General features: G+C 47.4%; 1 protein-coding gene across 4 annotated transcripts in view; it reads left to right on the forward strand.

The window, feature by feature from the left end:
• Positions 1-26,353, forward strand: part of LOC8040254 (solute carrier organic anion transporter family member 5A1) — a 667,105-nt gene that overhangs the window by 609,370 nt on the left and 31,382 nt on the right. For all 4 annotated transcript variants that reach the window (XM_042291979.1, XM_029974800.4, XM_029974797.4 and 1 more), the window contains exon 3: positions 23,783-24,313. In XM_042291979.1, coding sequence (XP_042147913.1) covers positions 23,920-24,313 — 394 coding nt within the window. In that variant the 5' untranslated portion in view covers positions 23,783-23,919. The remainder of the gene's footprint in view (positions 1-23,782; positions 24,314-26,353) is intronic.

Raw genomic sequence — 26,353 nt, forward strand, 5'->3', positions numbered from 1 at the left:
CATCCATGTAAACTCAGCCATGGATATGACCGTAGCTCATCGAATTGAGTCAACGCATCGAATCCACTTTAACCACGGCGTTTAAGTGGATTCGCTTCGCCCTGTGGCGACAACTTTTGTCGAGTGATTACAAGATTACAACGTAAGCCACGTGACCTGTCGGTCGTTCCCGGTTTGCCCAGCGTTTCGGAGGACCCGATCGGCAATGACGCTGTCTGGCCGAGCACAAGGACGGGGAGCGAAGATTGAAGGTCATCTTAGCCTTTCGCCTCTTCCTCCCTCTCACGCCCCCCCCCCCCCCCCCCCTTTCCACGTCTTCAAGCCTTCGGTTCGATTCTCTAGATACTGGCTACTTTTACACACATGCGACCGTAGCGCATTGAATCCACTTTGACCACTGCGTTTAGAGAGATGCGAATCGGCCCGTAGCGAAACCTCGCGTGGAATGATTACAAGGCACCCTACGTGAATAGACCGATGTCACCAAGCGAACTGCGCAGGCGCGCGCATTCCGGAAGTGGTGCCGCCGCCATGCTACTTGTAGTCATCCCTTCCCGGCTTTCCCTTCCGCGTGCGTACATCATCATTGATTATCATTTGGCACGCCCCGGTATCACCTTGATTCTCTTGCATGTTTTTACTTCATAAGATTGTGTTGTTTGTGATGCCTTACTTTCCTCATCAAGTGCAGAAAAGCAGTGTCAGTCGTCTTATCGCTTTAGAATCGCTTTGTCGTCTGCTTCATCGTCGTATGCTTCCTCGTCTTCGTGAACGCGTGAGCCCAATGGCGTTCACGGGGTAATCCCACTGCGGCCGCGGAAAAAACAAAACAAAAAAACAACGGCGCCGCTACTCGAGCCTTCCGACTCGTCGGACGTCTCAATTACCTTGCAAACAAATGAACATCTAGTGCAATAGCAAAGAACAAGAAAATTGGAGGGACAATCGGCTCGGTGTAGCACCACGGAACAGCATCAAATGTGATGAAAAACTGAGCTTGGTGGTGCTCAGTCTTGTGCATAACGTTTAATCAGCCATCAAGTAAGAGGAGCTAAATAGACTTCCTCGGTCAGCGATAGTTTTCTAAAAGTTGTTCCATTCTGGTTGACAGCCTGTGCGACAGAGTACAGATGAACAGCGGGAGAAGCCTGCACACAAAGGACTGATCTACAGAAAGGATGACGCGCCGTAATAATTGGCATCTATCAAAAAGAAACAACCATGCCAGACACCTGAAAGCTTGGGTGGGGATGATTTTTCGTGCACAGTTTCTATTAATTTTTTTTTTTTTTTTTGTCTGCGCAAGATTCGAACGCCAACAGTCGCCCCACTGGGGAAGCTTTTTTCTGCGGTCTCGACTGGTGCTAATGCAGAATGGATCAGTAACACCAGCCTAATAGACCACCACAAAATGAATGAGGTTCGTTTGTTACATATTTGGCGGTAAGTACGTGTTGCACTTCTAAATTGCATTATGTAATCTTTTTGCGTTGGTATGAAAAAAAAAAAAAATGAAGGCTGCTTCCGAAAAAACGTTGTTTTATATCAAGTGGTGCATATCGGGAATCGCTACTTTTTTTTAGTGATTGTCCTGACCTTTAGAAGCACAGTTGTGCTTGAAACATGTCGTCGCAATAACGATTCGATGCGTTGACTCGAATTGAGTCAACGCATCGAATCCCTGTGGCGACAACTTTTGTCGAGGGATTACAAGATTACAACGGAAGCCACGTGACCTGTCAGCCTTTCCGGTTTGTCCATCGTGCCGGATATAGCGACGACGGGGGGGAGAGGGGGGGGGGGGGGGGGGGTTAGCTGAGTCTATTGGCGACGACGGGATTTTATAAAACAGGTGTGATTTAAATCACGCCTGTTTTACTATGATAATTTATCATTTCACGGTCTCTGTGAGTATTCGTTTTTGTACATAAATAAAGAATAATCCAGAAGGAAATCTTTATATTTGATGAACGCAAGCAAAAGGCGGTGTTTTTTTTTTTTTTTTTTTTTTTTTTTTTTAGCAAATCGGAACGTTAACTTTTTTCCCAACCTTCCACTTAGTTGGTCAACTAGGTAATGTGCTATTGCAAGCAAATTATAACAAAAAATAATAATAAAGGTTTTGTACTAGTACAAGAATAAAAGGTTGTTAAGTAGACTGGGCTTCGAATTCACAGGAATTCTTTTGTATTGTTTTCAGTGATCGGACGGATTGATCAACCAATCTGCCATGTTTAAATGTATACATATAGTCATAAATACTCACTATTTCCTAGCTATGGTGTTTCAGAAATCGAGTTAGTCTGATTTAACTCAATTTAATCTGATTTAAATCGAATTTGTCTGATTTAAATCAAATAAATCTGATATATTTGGTATTTTTTTAATGATTTTTTCACACTTTGGATGCAATACAGTCACCTACACTGCAAAAAAAAAAAAACACAAAAAAAACTAGTTAGTGTATGTGCATACCTGGTTATTTTATGCGCCCTGATCAGTTATGCTAGTGCATTTACTTTTCTGTTCTGGTAATTACATTCGCAGTCGTACGATTAATCGCATCTGGGTCTTTTAACAGGGTGTTAATTTAGTATAATAATGGGAAGAGCTTCAAAACGGAAGGTGACCGCCGCTGCCTCGTACATAAGTTCGTAGTTTTACGACGACGAGACGGACTCTGCAGCACGGTCCCATTTTGACAACAGGCTTCGCGTGAGTTTAGCGTCAGCGGCTTGTTTTCCGTTGCCGTAGTGAAGTTCGTGGACATTTCCCTCGTCTGCATAGTCAACCCATTTCGGGACGAATAGGGGGTTGGGGTTCATTAGAGCTCCTGCTTGTGGGAACTTGGGCGGGCTCCGAGTTTAGCTTCCGGCTTTCTGCCCCGCCGGGCGGACGTGGAAATGAATGCGCATTAATTAAACTACCCGTCTCAAATTGCATTATTGGATTAAAGGAGAGCATTAAGGATACTCCCGAACTACCGAAAGAGCATACACGCTGGCTTTATATATAAAAAAAAAGAAACACGGTTAATTTTTTTTTTTTAACAGATGTAATTTATCACCGTTAGTCGAGAGATCTGACGTATTGACCATTTGGAAGAACAGTATATACTCGTCTGCTGTAGGGTGTACTTTTTTTTTTTTTTTTTTCCAGAACTAGCTATCGGTTTGTGAAACTTAAACCCGGGGTCACGCTCCTCATGCCTCCTACAAAAGACAGTCTGCTTACAGATGGATTCGCACGCGAGTCACCGCGAGATCCGTGCTTCGAATGCCGCGTGGCAGTGAGTTCAAGGAGAACACTTGGCGCGCGACACTCGAACCGGGGGTATTACGGTGGCTCGTGTTTGCAGACCGCCTTTTGTACGATGTATGGGCACTGTGACCCCCCCGGCTATAGTGAATGGAAATTCTTAAATAATAGTCGCATCGTTGATTGATTGGTGTCGATGCTTTATCTTTTGGTTGTGTTTGTGTTGTCCACGTGTTTTTCTTTCTCACTGAAACCCCAAAATGGAACTTTTCTTGAAATCCATCCCCGTCGATTCCCGCTTCCACTTATGGGATTATTTTTTGAGGTGCTCGCGTCTCAGCCGCCGGGCAGCTCATTGCCTCCTTCCTAAGGGTTTTTTTTTTTTTTTTTTATGTTTTGCTTGGGTAGCTTCGTTTGAGTAGGAAGTGACTTCCTCCGACCTCGACCTCGGAGGCACTGTCAGCGGATTAGTCTATAGGCCCGTAGTTCTCAAGTCTTGAGCACCGCTCCAGGCGAGCAAAATAGAATATTTGGCTCGCGTGTGAGTCGTTCTTCCCCCACTGTAGTTTTTTTTCTTTTCTTTTTTTTTTTTATATACTCCGTTCCATTATAAGTGCTAGCGTAGCAGAAGCTGCAAGAGCGAGTTCCGAGTGTTCAGTGTCCCTGCCAACCACGTGCGCTCGTGCAGTGCGAGTACCGGTCGAGGGAACGTGCTTTTGCAAGCATAGCTTTGGCTTCGCTATCACGTAAAGTGAAACATACGTGCTCACGGAAGCTATAAAGGAAAGCAATGCAAATATTACAGCTAAAAGAAATGTTTAAGGGAACGCTGCGCCCGCGAGCTGAATACATTTTTTTTTTTAATTTTTGTTGTCGCGCATCTACAGATGCTGACAGATGCTTGTATTCGAATGTGGCACGTGCGAAATCGAACGTTACAGAGCCACCTGGATGGTGCAGCCATCATAACATGGTCGCGTCTTGCGAACGCGCTCGGGCCCCCTGCCCCAGAGAAACGTGTCTCTTTAAATTCGGGTATAGTTAGTTCCAGGTATAGGTTTGCAAGGGCGTGCGATGTCCGCAGCATTGCCACTGTAAGTGAACTGTGGTGAAATTCTTTGGGGAAACCATAGGTTATATAAGCCACGGTTTTGTCGGGAGAAGGGTCGGACCCCCAGACGCGCCGGGAGGTCGTTCGTTCCTCTCGTCGGCTGTTCCCGCGAGTCGAAGTTCTTGGAATTCTTTTGGGCAGGTTGCCCCAGTGTTGCCTTTTCGGTTGTTGCCCTTAGTGGCGCGCTTGTCTACGGGTGTCGGTTTTTCCCTTTTCGGGAAGTGTGCGTGCGCGGTGCTGCGTGGCGTCGGCCGCCGAGCAACCAGTTCACTACGCCGGTCAGGTCCAGCGTTCGTCGTCTGTCGGGTCCAAGCCGTCGGTGAGTCTTCGGAGTTCGTTTGAACTTTCCCCTGGAGTTTCGATCAAGCAGTGGAGACTTTCGCTTCTCAGAACCTTCGTTTTCTTTGCGGCGCCGAACTTTGTTCCCGGCTGCAGTGTGTGCTGCGAGCAGCGCGTTTTGGGGAGTTGTGTCCGGTTTGTTGTCTTCGTGGTCTCGCCACCCGAAGTCTCGTCAGTGCGTTGTGGGAGGAACGCCTGTTGCGTTGGCTCGAGTTCTTCGAGTGTCTCCGTGCGCGGCTTTTTATCGCCTGATTAAATTTCTTGTTCTTATTTTAACCCCCGCGTTCTGTCGCCTCTCTGTTGACTTTCACACCGGGCGTGGACCTGTCGCTTGTCACCGGTCGAACCTAGTTTTTGTTTTATTCTTAAGTAATTTCTCGATTAATCTCGGGAGTGTTTCTTTTATCGGGTTTACTTATTGGAGACTCTGGGACAAGTAAACATGCTTGGAACACGCTCTAGGCACATGTCTGCAAGTAACTCTGTTATCATGTCCGCAGCCAAGACTCTGTCTCTCGTGTGACGTATGCTGAGGGACGGTATCAGAGCCTGATCCATTCGTCGGATATCTTGGACGATGTTCGTCCAGCGTTGTGAAAAAGTTTTTTCTCCAATCCTACCAAATGCCTCCCTGAGAAAAGAAAGAAAATATTTTTCGCCAGTTTGCTTTATTTTATTGTGGTTATGAGTCCCTAAATAATGCGACTTGGTGGTTTCTTCGTGTTGATACGTTCTATCGGGTCAGTTTTTTGCGATAACTTCGAGCCAATACAAACATAACCGCAGCTTTTTTTTTTTTTTTTTAGTTGTGTAAACTGGCACGCGATACCTGACACGCTTGGCGTGTCTCGGCGGCGTGTTTTCGGCACCTTTACCAGGGGCACGCCACCGAGATGACAACGACCTACCCTTCGGAAACATCACTTTTCTGTCATCACTGTGGGCGGGGCTTGCGGCCCTATTTCTGCATCTAGTTTCGCAACCAAAAGAAAATACAAAAAAAAAAAATATAACTAAGTCTCGAAGCACGTTGCCAATCCACAAATGGAAACATTTGGGTTAGCCTCAGACAGTGACAGCCTCTAAAACTAAACAATTTCAGCATGACCTTCCGAGAATTATATAATAATAATAAAAAATTATTTATACATTTTAATTAATTAGCCACCTGATCATAATGCCTCCCCCCCCCCCCCCCCCTTTTCCTCCTTTTAGCGAACGCCGAGCCCGGTAAACACACACAAAAAAATGCGTTTTCTTTTGTGTGTGTGTTTTTAATATTAGCGAAGTAAACTTGGACACCCTGCATATTATAAATTGTAGCCAAGAAATGTTTTTTAAGCACTCAAAGTAGAGCCGCGAAAAAGAACCTGCCGATGAACTTTCTAGTGCATTCAGGACCGACTATAGTCGCTGCCAGGATGAGAGTGGCATGAATGTCGTTGAGTTATCCCGCCTCCAGTCAATCCAACCTAGAAAATGAGGCCTGCGTTGCCCCGGAGGCGCCGCAAAAAGGGACTCGATCGCTAGCACTTAATTTGCGTAGTACAAACGTGAGCGTCTCAAAGTGTCGCACATGTAGAAGCGTGCCTGCTCTGGTGCGGAACGCGAGATCACCAGGAAAATACGCAGAAACTAGAAACATTTGAACGCCGTCGAAGCACAGGTGATAGCTAAGACGCTAACGCCGCATTCATACCGCCGAGTCAACCGTATCCGGCCCGGTTTGCCTTTTGTCTTCACCGTGTTTTTCAAAGTGAAAGGCTGTACTGGCAACAATGAAAAGGTTACGTCAGGGGAAGCCTGAGGTTCACTCTTTTGGGCTGTAGGCTGTTTTCAACTGATTACAGACAGAGTCATGGTGTCAAATGAATGCTTTGGAAGCCCACTCCAGCTCCCGCGCAGCAGCACGAAACAAATGATCGACTACCTTCTCGGCCTGCAACGCAAGCCTGCCTTCCCCTCACGTCACGGCATTGAAAAACGCGGGAATATTTGAAATCTTGGTTTTGGCGGCATTTTCATTTGCCGATTTCACAATAACTATTCTTAAATTTCGCGATACTAAAAATCATGCCGGAGAGAGTAAAGGCAGGCGATTTCGAAAATATAGTTAGTTGGGGGTAGATGAAAAAAATCGCCGGAGTCCCCCTTTAAATATACGATACAGATTCAGGCGCAGATGATGAAAATAAGCGGATAGGCTGCATTCACACTGGCGTTCGAATCGCAAACGCGAAGTGCATCCGCTTGTTTTCATCTTCAAACGCGCGTGAATATGTACTGTTGGTTTGAGACTGGTGGCAGCTGATAAAACCCGTTTGCTTTACTGACGTCTAACCCCTGGTTAGCTCACTTCGTAGAGCGCTCCACTGGAAATGGAGAGGTCTCGGGTTCGATACCCGGACCAGACGGATTTTTTCGGTGGCGCACCAGTCACCTAGCTGTGTTTGGAGATTTGTGTTGGTCCTTTGTCCCTCTTGCTTCCCTTCTCCGGGGATTATTTTCGTTGACACAGATGTTCTGACGTCAGCACGCTGAGCTAAGAGGCGCTCACCCTAGCGCTGGTGGCATGAATCGGGCACTTTGGATTATCTTGGTGCGTTGAATCTAGCCAATTTCGGACGTCCAAAGGTGTTTTTCCGTTCTTCAGTACCACAAAAAAAAAAAAAAAAAAAGCCCAACAAACATTGCAAAAAAAAAAAAAAAGGTGTAGTTTTGCGCCCATGTTTCCCATGAAATGCACCCCAAAACTTAAGTTCGACGTACAGCGGCGCACTGCCGTCGAACTGATGACCCAATCTTCTACGAGGGTGTTGATAACGGTACGATATAACTTGTTAAACAGTTAAAGTACCTGTCGCGAAGACTGCAAAATAAAATCGGCATACATTTATGACGATCGCTTACGTGTAGGAATGCGAAAGCGTTCCTACACGGTAAGCGATCTTCATAAATGTGTGCCGAATTTTACGTGTACGAATACGAAAGCATTCCTACACGTAAACGGAGCGCATTCCTAAAAGCAGCGCGCCAGGTCTTCCTTTTTCATACTTGCACTCAGCATACGTTCGAGGACGCGTCTTGTAAGCTTCAAATGTGCACGCGCCCCCCCCCCCCCCCCCCCCCCCCCAAAAAAAAAAAATATATATATAAATAAATAAATATATCAACGGTGGGCAACGAGCGCGTGCTGAAGGCCGAGCATATCCAAAAGATACGCAAGGCTGTTCTCTCACCCTGTCTGTTAATATAATTCTCATCGGCCCAAAGTGGCCCCCCTTCTACGCCTGTTGTCATGAGCATCGTCTTCATTGCGACCCCCCTCGCTCCTCTGAAACTCCCTGTTTTAAAAAAAAAAGCAACCGACAATATTTTTTTTTTCCCGCAGGCTTGCTTTTTTGTGATGCACGGTAAGGCACACTCAAAGAAGTATGATCCATTTTTATTTCATGTCAATCTTGCGTGTAAAGCTTTGTTCCTTATCCGACTCTTCATTTACTGAAAAAGTGATCAATATAGCTGTCAATTTGTAATCAGTAAAAGAACAAGTATATTTTGTTTTTGTCTTTTCTTGTTCTTTTGCCTTTGACGCGTGGTATTTGGATGTGTGAACCAATAAATTAAGTTACGTGAGTTCATTGAAACGCATCGTTCAAGTACTGAATGCGAAATGCACGCTTCAACCGCGTATTTGGTGTTGTGCACGCCACAAGATACACGCCAAGCTGGAACTGCGAAGTGCGCGGCTAGAACGGTGGTTTTTGCGTCTCTGAGAGTAGGATACTTTACGATGCTTTCAATTTGTCGAAGCTACACAAATCCGTTATTGTGCAAAGAGAGGCAGCTGCCGGGGAAACGCTATGGGAGCATTTTGTGCACTCCGCCTCGTAGAAATATACACCGAATTCGTTTATTTGTAGTCTTGAGGAAGCCATCGTGGCGAGGGCCATTCCCGGACCTGGCTTGAACACACACACGCACGCACACGCCGAGGTTTTGCGCAAGCTCCTCGCTTTTGTTTAGAGGCAATGTACGCTCGAAAGTGCTCGCGTGACGCCTTCGATGGGGAAGCCTTATACCTCCTTCGCGAAACCAAGATGTGTGGGTTCCCGAGTGCCCTACGGAGAAAGGGTTATTACACTATCGATCGAACCGTCGCTTTTCTGCCGCCTGATCGTATGCAGGGAACCAACAAAAATGAGTGCTTGGAAAGGGCTCGTAGGGGAAGCGAAAGCGAAGCGAACAACGCCGGAGAGCGACGCGCGCACTCCGAGGTTTTAGAGGGACGAGTTTCGAGAAGTTTCAGGACGTCGACTCTCTCTTGGTGGAGCATGCCCCTTCCATCGCTCGACGGCCTTCCTCTTCTTTCTGATCGTTTCAGGTGCTTTTATGATCTTCATTCCGCCGCTCTTCGACCGGTTGTTTGCGTACGGGTCGGCGAATCGGTCGTTGCGTTCGTGCGTGCGCCGCTGAGGGGGTGGGGGAGAGAGAGAGAGAGAGAGAGAGAGAGAGAAAGAGAGAAAGAAAGAAAGAAAGGAGGGAGGAGGGGGAAGGGGGGGGGAGGGAGGCTGCCGTGCATTTCGAAGAGACGCCTACGTAAGTGGTTGGGCCCGAAACTTGGGAGTTCAATGTTTGATCGCCATCATCCGGCTCTCCTATTGCTATACCTTTGCTTACTGTTTCATTTCTCTAGCTCATCTGTTGTTTTTCTTTCTTTATATATCGCGAGGAATACGATAAAAGTATTTTTATGATACGGCGGAGTGGTTTTAGCTATTACCAAAAAGGTTGATACTAGTTGGAATAAGATCGCATTCCAAATATGAACGACAAGCACGGCAGTCGTGTTGTAAAGCCTCCATTAGGCCATGCTTTGCCGGTCTTCTGGGAAGGCTCCCTTTCTATATGACCCTTTTTTGTTTGGCAACAAAGTCAGTGGCGCCGTCTGTTGAATAGTTCCGGCACACTTCTGTTTCTCGTACAATTCCTAATTTTTTTACTCCTCGTTCCTTTTACCGTAGGAGGCGGTCAATTCCCAAATATATATATATAGCGCCTAGATTTGATCGCCACCACAGTTCAACTCACGCGAAAAAGAAGGGAATACTCAAGAGCGAGCTCCGAACTTTTAGCGCCCCTGTCAAGCACGCGCGCTCGTGCAGTCCAAGCACTGTTCAGGGCACCGTGGTTCAGGGCCACATATATGCTCGCGCTAGTAGCGTCGGCCTCGCTTGCACTTGAAGTGCCAAAAAGGCCTCCTGGCCGCTTCTATTTCTACTGTTTGCACGTCTGGCGCGTGATTTGCTCCCTTTGCGAAGCGACGAACAAGCGCGTGCTGGCCTGAGGAGATCGCAAGCTGGGCTGAGGGCTCGTAAATATTGGAATGATGTATAGTGGTCTGGCTTCCTTCTTTACTCCAAGAATGTGAGCACGCGTTTCGAGCGTACGCATTTATGATCAGGTGGAGCTCGTGACTCTAATGCCGGCGCCTGATTGCGGCCTCAATTTATTACGTCACGGTCGCTGCAGTCCACAGCTGCGAAAAGGGAGCGTCACGATATTCTCCTTAATCACGCTTGTTTGTCTCTCGCCGGACTGCCGCGTTGAACTGTGTTAAGCGTAATTCACATGCAGCGATTTTGGCACTAAAGCGGCGCGATTTCTGCCGTCGCGGCGCTCGTGCCGCCCCGCTCAACCGCTGGTTTTGGCCAGAGCGCCGCGACGGCAGAAATCGCGCCGCTCTAGGGCCAAAACCGCTGCATGTGAAACACGCTTTAGAAAACAGATTCGCGGCGAGAAGTTTTGGTATCGCCGCATGGTGGATTTTTTTCACAACCGAGAGTGAGGATACTTTAACTTCCTCTCATGATGCAAGCACGTGCAATGCCAGGCTTCTATCATAGCCTCCTCTACACTGAGAAAGCCTGGCAAATCGCCACGAGACGCGGCCGCCAAAATTGAAAAGGTAGAGCGGCAGACAACGGATGAGAGGAGAGCCACGTGACGGGCGCCCCGCTGCGGCGAGACGCCGAAACACACTTCTTCCGAGCGATGGAATATCCGCTCGTGTTCCTCGCGTTCCTCGCGCTACCGTTTTTTTTTTTTTTTTTTTTTTCGTCGGGTTTGAAAACCATATTACGGGTCCTCGCCGCTGCAAAAGCTGTGCGCTGAATACCAGGTTCCCCTAGAGTGCCTTCATACACACGCGCGCTTTTGCTTGAGTGGTGACATCTCAGCCATTTTTCCGCCCGATCGTTTTTTTATGCATCTTGAAGTGCGCCCAATCCGGTGTCACTCAGCTCGAGCGCGTAGCTTTGGCTAATGCATAGACGCCATTTTACCGCTCAACTCATGCACCGAGTGCGCGAGAGCGTCACGCGCTGGCACATTCAGTGCAACAATAGATGTCTTCACCCTGAGACAGACAGACATGTAGGCACCCTAGGTTCCCCGAGAAATGCTCTGTGCTACCAGATCCTCGCTCTCCGAATCTGCGACCGGGCACTCTATGGCTCCGTCGTCGAACTGCCAGGCTTTGTGAGTATGGAGGAGGCTATGCTTCTAGGCACCATGGAAATTAAAACATGACCGCGTGTGTAGCACGTGCACCGCCCATAGTGAGGAACACAGAAGCGTCCATAGCGAGCTGCTCACCGCGAATAGAAAACACGTCTCAGCTTTCAGGGTTGATGATTCACTCCGGACGAATACTTATAGCATAAACAAAGTATAATTTTCGCTCTGGCATGACCCTTCGCTTTGTTTTCATCGAATAATTCCGGAGTATCAAGTTAAAACAGCGGACTGATGGAGCCGGACAGAAATTCTTTCCATCGCAAAGTTCAACGCTAAACGAGGGAAAAAAAATCGTTTGGAACCATATCTATAAAAGGGGAAATAGAGAGATAGAGAGAAAGGGGAAATTGAAAGAGAGAGAGAAAATATGCGAATACCCCCGCACGAGAGAGGCTGACACTGCGTCATTCGAATCGAATGACGCTAGCTTTAACACTGTTAAGAAAACTAGTTGTGGCTTTCTCGTGCGCTGCCAAATTATAAATTTAAAATGACGCAGTGCTGTTCGAGTCGAACCGGTATTGGTATTAAAAGCTTTAAAAACTGCGCCGGCTACTCCATTTGGGGAATGTATCTGCGTCATAATATTCATTCGCTCGCGAGCTCTGTTCTTATTTCTCGCTTCTCCCGCGTTCTCGGTTCCCGAAATAAAAGTGTATAAAAGAAAATACTGTATCTTTTTTCTTTTATTGTTTCGTGGGGCGGTTTTCTAAACTCTCATGTGTCTATCGAATTGGTTCAAACCCGATTGTCGAAAAGGGGGGACGCACATTTCGGCGAGCGGGATGTCCGCATCGATCGCTGTTCTGACGTCGTTGAGCGACGAGTGCATGGGATGCGTACTCCCTCCCCTTTGAATGCTCTGTCAAGGTCGTCGTTGTTTTGGGGCGAAAGTGCACCGTCAGAAGGCACTACTCGCGTACTGTTCGGTGCGGTGAAGTTTCTGTGAGTGATGTGTCGTTGTTCCTGCTTTGAGATGCATGGTAACTTCTATGGATTAATTTTTTCAGATAGTGTTAGATAGTTTAGGAGCTGACTTTCACATTCCAAAACACGTGCAGCAAGGTTTTATGGCTGCATTTCTTTCATACATTAGATGTGCATAAGCGGTCGAAAGAAAGTGACTTTTTATGGTACCCTGTGCTTGTTGCGAAAGCGATGACGTATCTTAATGTTTCCTGGAACATGAAGCATTCGCACGTGATCAACCGCTCGAGCTATGGGTAAAGCGACTTCATTTATTCGTCAAGATCAACTTTGATTGTACCAAAAGAACATGGTGGAAGTTCTCTGTCCGCACCCGCTCAACAACAACGCGGTCACAGGCATGGCGTCCTGGCTGGTGTTGTTGACGTGAAAGCACGTATGCAGTGCAGCTTGCGCTCGGCACCAGACATGTACAGGTTCCTAAACAAAAAGTAATTAAGTTAGGTTACTGAGTTTTAGCCTCAAAAGTAATTGGAGTAGAGTAGAAATTACTCAAATGGAAAGTAATTGAGTCAATTTCTAATTACCGTAAAAAAGTAGCGAATTACTTTTGAAGTTTTATATTGTTTTATGCTAACAAGGAAGTACGCAGGTTTTGATCCGTTAGCGAAATTCTGCTAGCCGAATATAAAGCGCCTTGTGTTTTCACAGAAATGATTTAATAGCTGGTTCTGCTTCTGCATGCCTAATTGTTTTGCACTTCTTTTTAGTTTTGGTCAGTGATGTACTGCGGATATATCATTTCTTCTTTGAGGTTTAGCACTGCCCAGCTCGATTTCGCAGACAGTTTTTGCTTGTTTACAGTATTGCGTAAAGTACTTCTAAAAACTACTTGGAAGTACAAAGTAAATGAGAGGTTATGTACTTCAAGTAAAGTAGTATGTACACCTGGTGCAATGTACTTGAAATAAAGTACTATAAGTACAATGTACTTTCAAAGTAAAGTAGAAGATATTTTTAACACTATCAGAGTGCCCTTTCATTCCCTGTAAAATATTTATATAAAAATATTTATGCATTGTTTTAAAGGAAATCAGAGATGCATCCGTTTTTTTTTTTTGTATTTTCTTTGGAAAGAACGGCAAAATTAGAGATGTATCAGTTTTTTTGTTTTTTTTTTAGAAATGGCGGTAGATATTGAGTCGCCACAGAGTAATTGTTTTATTCTCGCTGACTATCTATTTAACACAATCAACTTAAAGGGCACTTATTTGTATCGGTCTTATAGCCGCCATTGCTTCACTCAGAGAAATGACCAGATGACGTCTCGAAAGACAGCACAAACTATACAGGAGCACCAAAATGAGCTTCAGAGCGGGTGCTGCATTTTGTTACCTCCTTTGAGTGAGGATGCAGTGTGTACACCTACTCTCGTGGGCAAGAGTTCCTACGTTGGGGAGAAGCGGAAGCAAGCCCTTACTTCAAATGCCTCAAGTCTCTTTGAGCGTCCGGTCACTAAGAAACGTCCGTCTTCGGCGCTAATCCCGCAGTTACTCGGCCTCACTTCCGACGTGTCTGTTTGCTCCCCGCGCCTCGTAGCAGGGTTGTTGCAGTGAGGGGCTCGTGAAAAGTTTAGGGAGTATTGGACCGTTTACATTGCTTCCCTCCCTTCCCCCCTTGCCTACGCCACATTTTCTCCCTCTTTGCAGATATATCAACTGATCTTCCAACATCTCTTTTTGTGCAGGAATGTTTGTTTATAAGCAAATTACCACTAAAATTCGAAGGTAATTTGTATTTTGAGTAAGAGTTACTCGAAAAAAGGTATTCAAGTAAAGTACTAATTACCGAAATCAAAATGTAATTGAATGTTACCAAACCACTCAGAAGTAGTTAAATTACAGTAACTTGAGTAGAGTAGTTGAACTACGTACAAATCTGCTCGACACCCTTGGTGAGCCTGCAGGCGCATGCGCTCTCGTGCCGGTGGCCGACCCCCCCGCTAAAAGAAGTTAGTGCTTCCCTCGTGGTTTTATGTTAATCACTCACTCGGCCCTAGCCAAGAATATGGACAATGAACTGAGGCCAAGGTCACTCCTTGGGGTCCTTGGCCTGTCTAGAAGTCTGCTAACAATAACCTTGTAAAGAATTGAATTCTAACCCCACGCCCTTGTTTCCACCAATCATTTTTTTTTTTTTTGTCGTTGAGTCGTTTGTTAAGATTGGAATTAAATGTTGGTCGGTCTCGTTTGTCGGCGAAGCGGACGCCCTTGTGGAACGTGAGCTTTTGACTGCGACGGTACACTTTGGAAGGCGCTGCGGGTCTCGTCGAGGGACGCCATAGAACACCGTCGCGCTATCTCCTTCGGCCGAGCTGGAGATGCGCCTTTTGATGGCGGCCCGTCCTTTGATGGCGTCCCGGGTGTCGTTTGCGGCGGCCCGTTCCGCTCGCCGCCATGCTCTTGTCCTGGCCGTATTTATAGCGTAGGAGGCCGGTCTCTGCGCGGCCACAGGACCGCCGAATGCACGCCGACGGCCGGGGAGGCCTCCGGTTCGCCTTGCGATGATGGACCGCGGAAGACGCCACGGGCCATGGAAAGAAAGCCGCACTTCCGCTTGCTCGTACATCAAACAAAAGAGTTCACTGCAGGCATGATGGTAGAATTATTTACGCCTCAATCATGTTCGAAGCATAACATGCGCATACTTCAAATATCTGTGCAAACTGATTTTTTTTTTTTTTGTATGGCTTCGGACATGTGTCTGCAAACACGATATAGGACCGCGGCTTTAGCCAATCGAGTGCCGCGTCACGTGACCTCCGGAAGGGAGGCGCAGCGTAGTGCGGGACGCGTAGTCACGTGTTACATCCAGGTCGCTGGATTGGCTGGAATGGCGCGTAGCGTCCACTGCGGTCCACGTTGTAAGGTGACACAGGGTGGTAGCGGAAGGAGAACGCATCCGCTCTGTTTGCTGCCGTTGTAAAAAAAAAAAAAAAATTGGGTTGTGTGTATGTTTATACAGCCTAGAACTTGGTCTGCCTCACAGGGGCGAGGAGTCTCCCAGCTGTAGATGAGAAATTTAGCCAGTGCGGTACAGCCGCTAGCCTGGGGTCTTTAACGTGCATCACGCAGTAGTGATACACGACCGCACGCCGGTACGATGCTCATCCAGATCGAAACGGGCAGGGGTGGGGCTTGAACCCAGGATCCCTGGGTTCTGCAGCGCGAGCTTTCGCTCCACGTGCTCCGAGCTGGTGTGCGCTAGACCACTCGGCCACCGATCCCCCCTGCTGCCGTTGTAGTAGACGCCACGTCTGTCATTTCGGGGCACGCGCTGACGGAGGAAACTCAGCTCGCCTCCCAGATTTTTTTCGAGAAAGCTTCGTCTTTTTGGCGAGGCTTCGCAATCGCAGTCGTGAAAACCCCGTAAAAAGAAAAAGAAACATTGCGGCAGACTGTCGAGACGTACTATTTGTGGACGAAGCGCAGTGTCAATTTCGGTATTACTTTTGCTGTTTTCTCGGCTCTTTGTGTATGCGAGCTACAGAGAGGAAGACTCTGGCGTCGGGACTCGAGCGGTCGTTATGCCATTTTTCGTCGGTTGTTGTTTTCGTTGTTGTTTCGGCCCCGGCGCTTGCGATTCGTGAAACCTGACCGACATTCCTTTTGGGTCGTGATGCTTCTTCCAAAAAGGCGCTTGGGGAAAGTTGAGTGCCAAGATCCAAACTAAAATAAAACTGTCTCCTTCACCCAGAAAAAAAAAAAAAAAAAAAAAAAAAAAAAAAAAAAAAAACTAGAAAGAAAAACAGAAGAGCACCGTGGATCTTTTGGGTCCAGCTGAGGCGAGCAAACTTTGCTTGACCGACCCTGGCTTCGCTGGCTTCCTGCCCACAGGCGGCGACGCTGACAGCAAGTCTGAGCACAAACGAACTGGTGGAGATTGCAAGGCATAACACAACCTCGAGACTGCAGGCAGCAAAAACGACTCACCGACACACATACACGAAGTCTTTGACGCAGCTGTGTGTGTGTGCGCGTGTGCGTGCGCGTGCGTGCGTGCGTGCGTGCGTGCGTGCGGGTCCTGCTGTCTCGCGGTTGTATTACGCTTAGACCTAGGTTGTGTTGTGTCTAGTAACGCTGCCATTAGTTTGCCTGGGACCCCTTTTTATATTACCTTTTGATATGCGTGACAGAAATTTAGAAGAAAAAAAAGTTAAACCTGTGACTCGTAATTTTGGGGGAAAGTTGACCTACTTTGTTTGAAAGTGCTGAATAAGAGTGCTCCCAAGTATAGAAAAAAAAAAAAGTTGTCTGTGACGAAATAACTTCGCGCAAGAAATTCACGACTCGAAGGCGGGCTAAAACCTAGGCCTTTCGTTTGTCGAAGTACAGCCTCTAAAAAAAAAAAAAAGTAAGGCATTGCGGGTATCGAAACTATTCACTCGATGGCCATCTCCTTCAAGCATACTAGTGAATGATGAGGGGATTCCAAACGCAAGTGCTTTCGTATTCGCACTCCGTATTATCGCCGAACGAGTTGTACGCTGTGCCACGTCGTCCCAGTGCTTTCAAAGGCACGGACGCGGGATATCGTGTAGCCGTGCGAAACGCTTCGCCTGCAGGAGCGTATGCGCAAGAGGATTCCAAAGGTATATCTGCGTGTGCTCATGCGTATATGTCTCCCACCATGCTGCTCGGGAAGATTCTAAATACGAAGAATTGGGAATCGTGGTGTGTTATTAATATGGAAGCCAGATAAGCGGACGAATTTTTTTAATTATATGAATTATCTCGATATTTTATCTTTCTAGATTCAAGTCATTAAAAAAAAAAAGAGCTTTAAAACGTGCCTTTTCAAAACCACTGCCTCTGTTAAAGATAGACTCAGTGATCCTAGTGTTCACGAATCCTGGTCACGTACACTCTGAAGGAAGTTTGAGCTCGCTTTCTTTCACAACAGGGAACGCGGGGGAGGCCAGCGTTCCAGGCAGCGCGAATGCAAATAGGGGGGCCATCATCATGCGAAGAGCACGTGCACCAGGGGAATAGCCAGGGGAAGGAAGAAATTATATAAGGCTTCAGCACCCCCCCCCCCCCCCCCCCCCCCCCCGAAAATATTCCTGGCTACGCCACTGTCGTGCACCAGTGTGAGGTACAGTCAGGATCGCTGAAGCCTGCCTCACGCCGATGGGAGACGAAAAAACACGTTATTTTTTACCGCGTTTCAATAGCTCTTTTACTTGCTAAGTGTTTTTATTGACTCTATCGCACGCATTTTTATTTGTTTTGTGTGCGTTCGTGCATGTGTGTGTATGTGTGTGTCCGTGTGGTGTGCGTTAGAGAAAAAGACTGAAAAATAAGCTGTCATTTCGGGACCGTGCCAGAAAGTAGGCTGGATCTGGGCTTTTTTTTTTTTTTGCTAACGTCAACAAAATCCTACCTTTTTTTTTTATTGCAAGCGATTTTTTTGTTTTATTTGTCCCCCCCCCCCCCCCAAAAAAAAAAAAAAAAAATATATATATATATATATATATATATATATATTCCTTTCTTTTTACAAGTATGGGAGATCTATTTCTAGTTATTTCTTTGAGGCATGTGCCCCCAGGTGGATTTTTTACATAATGCTGATGCTTCCGCGTGCATATCGTGACGCTTTCTCGTGCTTTAACTCCCGGTTTCCTTCTATTATTTACGTATTCAGGCAACTTCAGCATTATTTCAGAACCCTTCAGATCCAATTATAATAAGCTGCGCGCGCTTCTTTTATCCGCCATTTTTTATCTCATATTTTTTTTTAATCAGAGATTGTGCCGTTTTTTGGCATGGCAGATCTCTAGGGATCACGCAAACGCATGACGCTGCGGTGGTGGGAAGAAAAAAAAATGGATTGATAACCCTCGTTGCTCACATTCTCCGCGCCGTGACCGACGCCGCCGCCTTCTCCACTCAGAAAAAAAAAAATTCTTTTTGAAGGAGGAGTGCTTATTAAATTAACCTTCTTTTAGATAACTTCCAAAAACAAAGCAAGGGGAGAAACAAAAAAAAAGAAAGAAGAAAAGCTGCAAATTGTCTGTGCTGCCAACAGGAGTCAGATAACCCATTTTCTAAAAAGGGTCATCCGAGCCCCCCCGGGAGACAAATGACTCTCCTTACAAACGTGGTATATTTATTCTTAGCCACATCACAATGTCTTCGAGGCGAGGCGAGTCACACAGGGCCACTGAAAGTCACGCTCTCCGACAAAACGGTACGTCGCTGAGCGACGTAACGCTGACCTTTCGCTCGTGCAACAGCTTTAATCGGACCAATTACTGACTAAGGAAACGTTAGTTCGCACTCGCGTGTACGCGTTTACCTCGAAGTATACGAAAGCGGCCCTTTGTTCTATTGCACCGCGGCATTCCTTGTCTGAGGGGACGACTTCTCAGATGATTTCAGTTCACGCACTGTGATAGCTCTGTTTACGTGTAAGATGAAGCTCAACTACTATGGTAAGGCCAGCAGATATTGGGTCCTGTCCTGGGTTACTGCCATCTCACTCTCCGAGCACGTCACAGAGGGAAAGCTCAGGTAGCACAAGGCCGCGGCGTCTGTTGAGCTTTCACGATTCTCATTTGTTCTGACAGTTTCCTCTTCTGATTAGTCCCGTTGTTCCTCCTCTCCAAGTATTCTTGAGTGATGCCAGGGATTTATCCAGGATTGTCATGTGTTTGTGTGTGTGTGTGTGTGTGGGAGGGGGGGGGGGTATAAATGACTGGCGCATGCCTTTATTTTCAAAGCCCTTTCTCAGTGGGCTTAAGGCGTTTTAAGCCCATTGAGACACTGGAGTAACACTATAGTCGGTGAGAGGTTAAGTGGAAGCTCCTCCCACCTCTTTCCACTTTAGCAGAGCGAACGCTTGGGACGAGGTCGCCTCCTCTCCAGCGTTCGCTCTGCTAAAGGGGAAAGAGGTGGGAGGAGCTTCCACCTTATACCCTTAACCTGTCACTGACTATGGCTGCTATACACTCGGTTCACCCTTAAGCTGAGACTGCGGTAAAAGCTAAGTCCTCGTTGTTTGAGTCATACACATCTCTTTCGTCTCGTGATCGCGCTCTCGCCTATATCCAGGTGCTATTAGAGTCGGGTGAGGCGACGAAATGGAGGCGGCTGATCGGTCCGGCGGACACGTAAGGGCGAACATAGTATAGCCGGAGATCTTTCACGTTCATCACGCGGTAGTCACACGACCGCTCGCCGGCACGCTGATCATCCAGAACGAAAACGCCAGCCAAGGGGTTTGAACACAGGGGCCTCCACAACTGTCGTGTTTCCTTGCCGCCTTTGTATGGCTTCGTTCCGCTTGCGTTTCTTTTTCTCGAACGAGTGTCGCTGGACATCGCGATCGGTACTTTACGCCCTCGTAAAGGATACCGATTGCTGTAACGGAGGCCCTGTTTGCGGGTCGCGCGTAAAGCGCTACAATGGGCGCCGTTTCTTGATACGATCCTCATCAAACGCCGTTCAGGATAGCGGTATCGCGTATACGGCCCTCTTTGTTTGCTTTTTTCTCTCGAACAAGGCCCGTATACGATTGGATCGTGGCAGCTGTTGCTGTCGCCCTAACGGCGGCTCAGAGACCCATAATGAGCACTTCTCGAAACGAGTATACAGAAAAGAAAAATGATTATAGAACGAGTGTTATCTGTATTTTTGCGGGCGTGCGAACGTGCTGGTGTCATAGACCTTTCCGAAAATCGCCCTCTGCGCGCTGCCATCTTTGTCTGCTGGGCTGTGGAACGCCTTCTGATCATGCGCTGTTGCTCTGCTGTGCGGTATATCCTACGCTGCGCGTGCGTCTTCACCTCGAATCCCGGAGAAAAGCTCACCGGAGAAAAGCTCACCGGAGAAAAGCTCACCGGAGAAATGCTCACCGGAGATAAGCTCACCGGAGATAAGCTCACCGGAGAAAAGCTCATCGCAGAACGGGCGGATGCGGAGAAAAGCTCACCGGCCATTGAGCGTATGCGGAGAAAAGCTCACTGTTTTTTTTTTCTTCTTTTTATATGGAGGCTGTTGAATCACGTGTAACATATATAAATTTATTATCATTAAAATTCGTCAGCTTTGTGCAAAAGAAAATGGCCTTTTTGTATTATTTGTTAAGCTTATTGGGTACATTGCTCCCAAATGAATAATTGCGGGCGAGTGTTTTCTGTGGCTTACTCTGTAGACAACGAAAGCCCAACTCAAAACTTTATGAACTTGAAGAACAGGAAAAGTTTTGAAAAGTCAATAATGTCTGCCTAAAACCTAAAAATCAAAACTGTAAATGCCGAAAATCCGAAATTGTATGCGGTGCCTGAAACGCTGTGCCTGAAATTCTTTTTGAAGCTTTTGTTAACCTTTGAAAACAGGATAGAACGGTCAAAAAAATATCGAGGCTTTTTTTTTTTTTTTTTTTTTTTTTTTACGGAGAAGCACGTTTTTTAGCCGTTCGTGCTGGTGTTTCAACACGCTGCCTTTGTGTGATAGTGCCCTTCTACGGTGAGCCACCCATGACCTTACGAGCTGCCCACTGGCACCGTTGTTACTCGTGACCTATATAAGAAGTAGTCCTTTGTAAGGTAGCGAATAGGGCGAGTTGGTAAATGTTATACATGATGAAAGCCGCTCAAATGACGAACACGGAGTGGAGGCAACAAACACGACAGGACGAATCTGTTCTCGCAACTAAAGTTTTGTTAGTGAAATTAACAGAAAGAAAACAGCGTAGCCGACACTGATTACATCAACAAACACCTACTTATCTATTAGGCACTACACAATATTTGGAATTGAAACGGTTCACACGCCGCTATTCATATTAGCTCGCAAAAAACAAACCTCTTTATTTGACAGAGCTACCGACGGCACACTGCCAGTTGTCAATAAATTGTTTTTTTTTTTTTTTTTGTTTTTTACCGGTGTACGATGTTTTGATTTTATACTTGCGGCTTCATTAATATACAGAATGGGTGATTACTAATTTCTGATGAATTAGTAAATATGCACAATGAACTTCAAGAATATTACAAAAAAGTGGACATTTTTTAATGAAGTGACGAATGCGAATTATGTTAAATAGCAAAATTTAACGCAAAATCCGCTAAGCTAAAAAAAAGAATGGGTGAGCTTTTCTCCGCATCCGTTCAAAGGCCGGTGAGCTTTTCTCCGCATCTGCCGGTTTTGCGGTGAGCTTATCTCCGGTGAGCTTATCTCCGGTGAGCTTATCTCCGGTGAGCTTATCTCCGGTGAGCTTTTCTCCGGTGAGCTTTTCTCCGGTGAGCTTTTCTCCGGTGAGCTTTTCTCCGCCGCCCCCCACCTCAGTGACTCGGCATTTTTTGCCCGGGTGATAAGCGCTGGATATCTGTTTCTGGTCGTATGTACATGTGCTCTCCACGTGCTTATTTCTTCGCGCGCACCAATGTGTGTGCGTTGTGTTTGTTTGTGTGTGTGTTTCTCTCTGTCTGTCTACCCGTGTATGAGTGTCTTCGTTTGCGTGCGCTGCTCTGTGTTCTAGATCGCACCTGCAACTTTCCAGTCTATAACTTTTCATGCGCATGGCCCGTGTATTTCTCGAGGCAGTTTTCGTGGCTCCTCTTGCGAGCAATTACTAGTTTTAAGCTATGGTCATTGACAAGATGAGAGGGCGGAGCTTCAGTTGCCCCGCCTCCAGCGCGGGCTTCCTACCTTGGACAACTCTTGGGCCTCTCGTGCACCTCGCGCACAGCCAAAGCGCGGCGGAAGGAATGGAGCGCGTGCTGGGGGCCGGGCGTTCTAAAGACACGCCCTATCGTTTCAATTCTGTCAGTGGCTGTATCGACGAAAACAGGCAAGCGGTACCAGCGTCGGAAGAACGAGCAGATTTACCGATTGTGTCATACATGGATTTGCGCATTCCTGTGATCGTTGCTCTGCAATCTCGTCCTGCTGTTTCTCGTCTCATTCTACGTCGGCCCCGGCGGCCCCGCTAACCCATTTCATCTCCAGCCTCGTGCACCGACCGTCGCCCTTGAATCCGCGAGGTTTGTTTTTGCGAAGCGCGCAACAGACCGTTTTTTTTTCTCTCTCTCTCTCTCTCTCTCTCTTGAACACCGGATTTGTATTTGATGATGTTTTTGACCTTACCGCACACGGACCTTCTTTTGTGTGCTCCGAGTGAGTCTTTTTTATTCGAGCACAGCCTGCGAGCTCGCGTTTCACGCGCCGTGATGCCACCATGACGTAAATTTGCGCGGATCTTGGATTTAGATTTCCGCCCGAGTTCCGTATCTGGGGCATTCCGGACACGCATGTCGTCGGCCACGGTTCGAGAAGCCAGCTTCTCTGCATTCTATAGCGGAAGATTGGGGCGAGTTCTGTGTAAAAGCGCCGCTTCTAGAAACTTTTTTTTTTTTATAGTTTTTTTTTTTTTTGGTACGTGTGTGTACTTTTGCTCAGGTTACTGCACTTAGGAATCCTCAGTACGTAACTGCTTATGATTTGGTTTGTCCCTACCGGGTTTCTGGAACAATCGTCGTAGCCTCAAAGCTGCTCGCGATGTCTCGGAGGCGTGATATACCGTCGCTATTGAATTGTTCAAAATGCAACATGGACGTGTTCTGATTTCTCCGAATTAGTTGTCGTCCATTACATCTCTGCCCGAAGGTGCGTATTAACTGTCGCTTTAAGCTTGAAAATCCCCCGTATAATAGCCAATATACAGTGAAATACTAACTTGACTACACCACTTCGTAAGGACGCACCACTTTGATGACGTCACGGAAAGTGAGAAAACATTTGTCAGCACTTATTTTTCAAAGGTTTGCGTAAGCAAAATCAATGCTCCGCCTGATACTTATGGTTAGTGATCGGTTCAGGGGAAGCTCCTCCCGCCTCTTCCCATTTTAGCAGAATGAGCGCTGCAGAGGAGGTTGTCTCCTCCCCAACGTTCGTCCTTCTAAAGTGGAAAGGGGTGGGAGAAGCGTCCTCTGACCTATTAAAGGGGCACTAAACCACTTTGTGCTATAGCCTATTTATGGTCGTAACTCAATCTACGGGCTCTATAAGCACCCTAAGACACTAGACAAACCAAACATTACATTTATGCTTGGCTGATTTTTTAAATTAAAATCGGTCACGTATAAGTGCAATGTTTTTTAAATGTTTAGAACCCATAGATTGAGTTATGAGCACACATAATAGACTATCTTAGAAAGGGGTTTAGTGCCCCTTTAACCTGTAACCGATTATAGCGCGCCTCTACGCATTGGGCATTGAAGAGGACGTTGTTTATCGGGGTGGAACTCTCCTACACTCCTCCTATTGTAACATTACTCTATCTTACAATAGGGCTTATAGCGTTCAGGCATCTAGCTTTGTGGTTCGCTGTGCTTATCCACTGACCGTACGGGTTCTACGTACACTGTAGTCGCGCGTGCGACTGAGATGTCGCAGATACGAGCTAGCGACAGCGTGCGAGTTGGAGGAAGCGATGTGTGCGCGGCGGGCCTCGAGCTACGGCGCGAGTGTATACAAAACGACTTTGTCCTCTTCTGCACAGGCGCGGTCCGCAGCCGTGATGACAACCGGACCGGCGCCAGACCTCCGGTTCCGAGGACTCCTAAGGCGGACGTCCGCCTAGCGCCCTGGGGCCGAGACTCTCGCGAACCCTAGCGCCGCACGAGACGATCAAGCACGATGGCGTCCAGCTGCCTGGACCTGAGCGCCAAGATGGCGCCCTGCTTCATGTCCCGGGACGACTCGCACTTCCCGGCGCCCAGCGCCCCGCACTGGGCCCGCGGACACCGGAGGACCAAGAGTGCGGGCAACTACTGCCAGCGGGACCTGAGCATCTACACGACCATGGGCCTGTACGCGCACCACTGCACGCTGCCGCCGCTCGCCCAGTCCGAGTCCACGCTGGCGCTGACGACGGCCGGCGGGGCGGCCGACTTTCGCCACTTGGCGCTGACGACGGCCATGGCGCTGCCCCACCACCACCACCACCTGGCCGAAGTGACGTACAGCAGCACGGCGGACTTCGCGAGGGCCGGCGAGCTGCGCGGCGAGAGGCTACGAGCCGAGCTGCTGGGTGAGTCCGAGGGACTTTCACTAACGCCGCAGCCGCACTGCTCGTACACGCCGTGCAGAAGTCAGAGTGTTCGCTGTACACATGGTGACAACATTATCTACCCACGCTCCTCAAGCATCTTCGGAACGGGTCTGCACACAGTATAACCAACGATGCAGGGAAGACATCAGACACTTGTCTGCCGACTGTCTTTTGTGCGATGTATTAGCAGTCTGACCGTGGACCTGCTGCGATTGGTCAGCGCCACGCCGCTGACCAATCGCAGCAGGCGGCCATGTGCCTCGTCCTGCCGTCTTGCATAGCCCCCCGGGTTTAAACACTTTGGACAATTTGAGAGAGATTAAAGCTTGCGGGAACTCCAGGCGCATCAGTAAGAATCCAGATCGAAGTTTTCAGCTCATAGGTTGCCCAGAGGTGTGCACCTTATCATCCAGGTGAAAAAGTCTGAGTCAGTGGGCCGTGGACGCGTCGCCTGCTATTCCGCGGAAGAGAGCTACTGCGCATGTCCAGAACGCGTCCCACAGCCTAGTAGACATACAGAGCGCGACTCTGGCTACGTTTCCATGGATGCGACCATGGCGCATCGAATCGAGATGTGACCAGTCACGCGCCCGCTATCCTCCTTTCCCTTCCTCGTCTACCCAATCATAGGCGGTTAATCTCGATTCGATTCGCTACGATCGCATCCATGTAAACTCAGCCACTGTTAGCGCGAACAAGCGATCGCCGGTTTTTTCAATTTTTCTCTTTGAAACCAAGGGATGTCATCCAAGTTATTATTGCTACGGAAAGAGCTTATTTAGTACTATAATGTAAGCGAAAACATTTCGTGCTCGCTAATACTATTTAAAAGTAAAATGCGAAATGCGCCGATGTCGTGTTCGCGCTACCAGTGGCGCGATGTGTACATGGCAGCGTGCAGAACGCGATTACTGGCCGCGATGCCGTCACCGCGACATACGGTGGAAAATATTGGAGCAGCGTTTTTCCTCAAAGGTTTTAAAGCAACATGGCCTCTTTTGGTTACCTTAAGCATTAATTCAATTAAATTACATTTTTGGTAATATCCATGAAACCTCCAAATAAAGTTTCCAGCCATAGCATGTATCAGTGAGAAAGATAGAAGACAAAGAAAAGTTTCAAAATCGGATTACAAACGGGTTCCATCCTTCTTTCTTCTCGGTCGCTCTTTCTACGTTTTCTATCATAACGCGCGTGGCACAATGATTCGCTCGAAGATATTTGCAGTACTAACGAAATCATAATGCTCGATGATCCCACCCAGATTTGCTTTCTTTGTTTTTCAAGTCCAAGTCAACGTTGAAAAGTCACTGATTTGGCGCGGTCAACAACGTTCAAAAGGACGCACCGAACTCTCGCAGGAAAACCTCGCAGTCTTATACGAGCGTGCATTTTGACGATATTTGTTGAAAGGAAAATCTAAGAATTACCATACTGGCCTACAACGCGTTGTTCCTTCCTTATAGTGGCGTTACTGCGTTTTTGAGACCGTGTTCTTTTCGCACGTATCCTGCTTCGAGACCTCTGACACGGAAGAGCCTCGGCATCGAATGACGGTTAGAGTAAGTTAGGAGAGACACCGGTTTTGAATTGCTAAATCCCCAAGTGCCCCGACCCGCACTCGAGGAATCGTGGGAACGATCTCCCGAATGATCGGTAATTTCGTCCAATTCGATGGTTACGCAGTTTTGTTTGGGAGTCACCCTGAACAAGCGTCGTGTAGGAAGGAAGGCAGAAAGGGCAGAATGGAAGACAAAGCAGTTAACCTGGGGTATTTTGTCCCGGTTTGCTACTTTGTTTCTCGTCAATGTCGGCGTTTTCGATACTGTGTATGCAATCCACCTTTTAACCTGGCTGAGCTGCAGAAATCTCTTACAATATTATCACTCTCGTGATTGTTGTTTTAGCAGGAATTGCTTAAAAAGGCAGAGAATTCACAACAATCAAAACCAGGATTTAGCTCGGAGTCAGCGGGGCTGTTTATAGCATTTTTTAGCATCTTTGAAGGTGTACAAGAAT

Source organism: Ixodes scapularis, unplaced genomic scaffold (genome assembly GCF_016920785.2).
Source record: "Ixodes scapularis isolate PalLabHiFi unplaced genomic scaffold, ASM1692078v2 PGA_scaffold2__306_contigs__length_199485367, whole genome shotgun sequence".
Lineage (NCBI taxonomy): Eukaryota > Metazoa > Arthropoda > Arachnida > Ixodida > Ixodidae > Ixodes > Ixodes scapularis.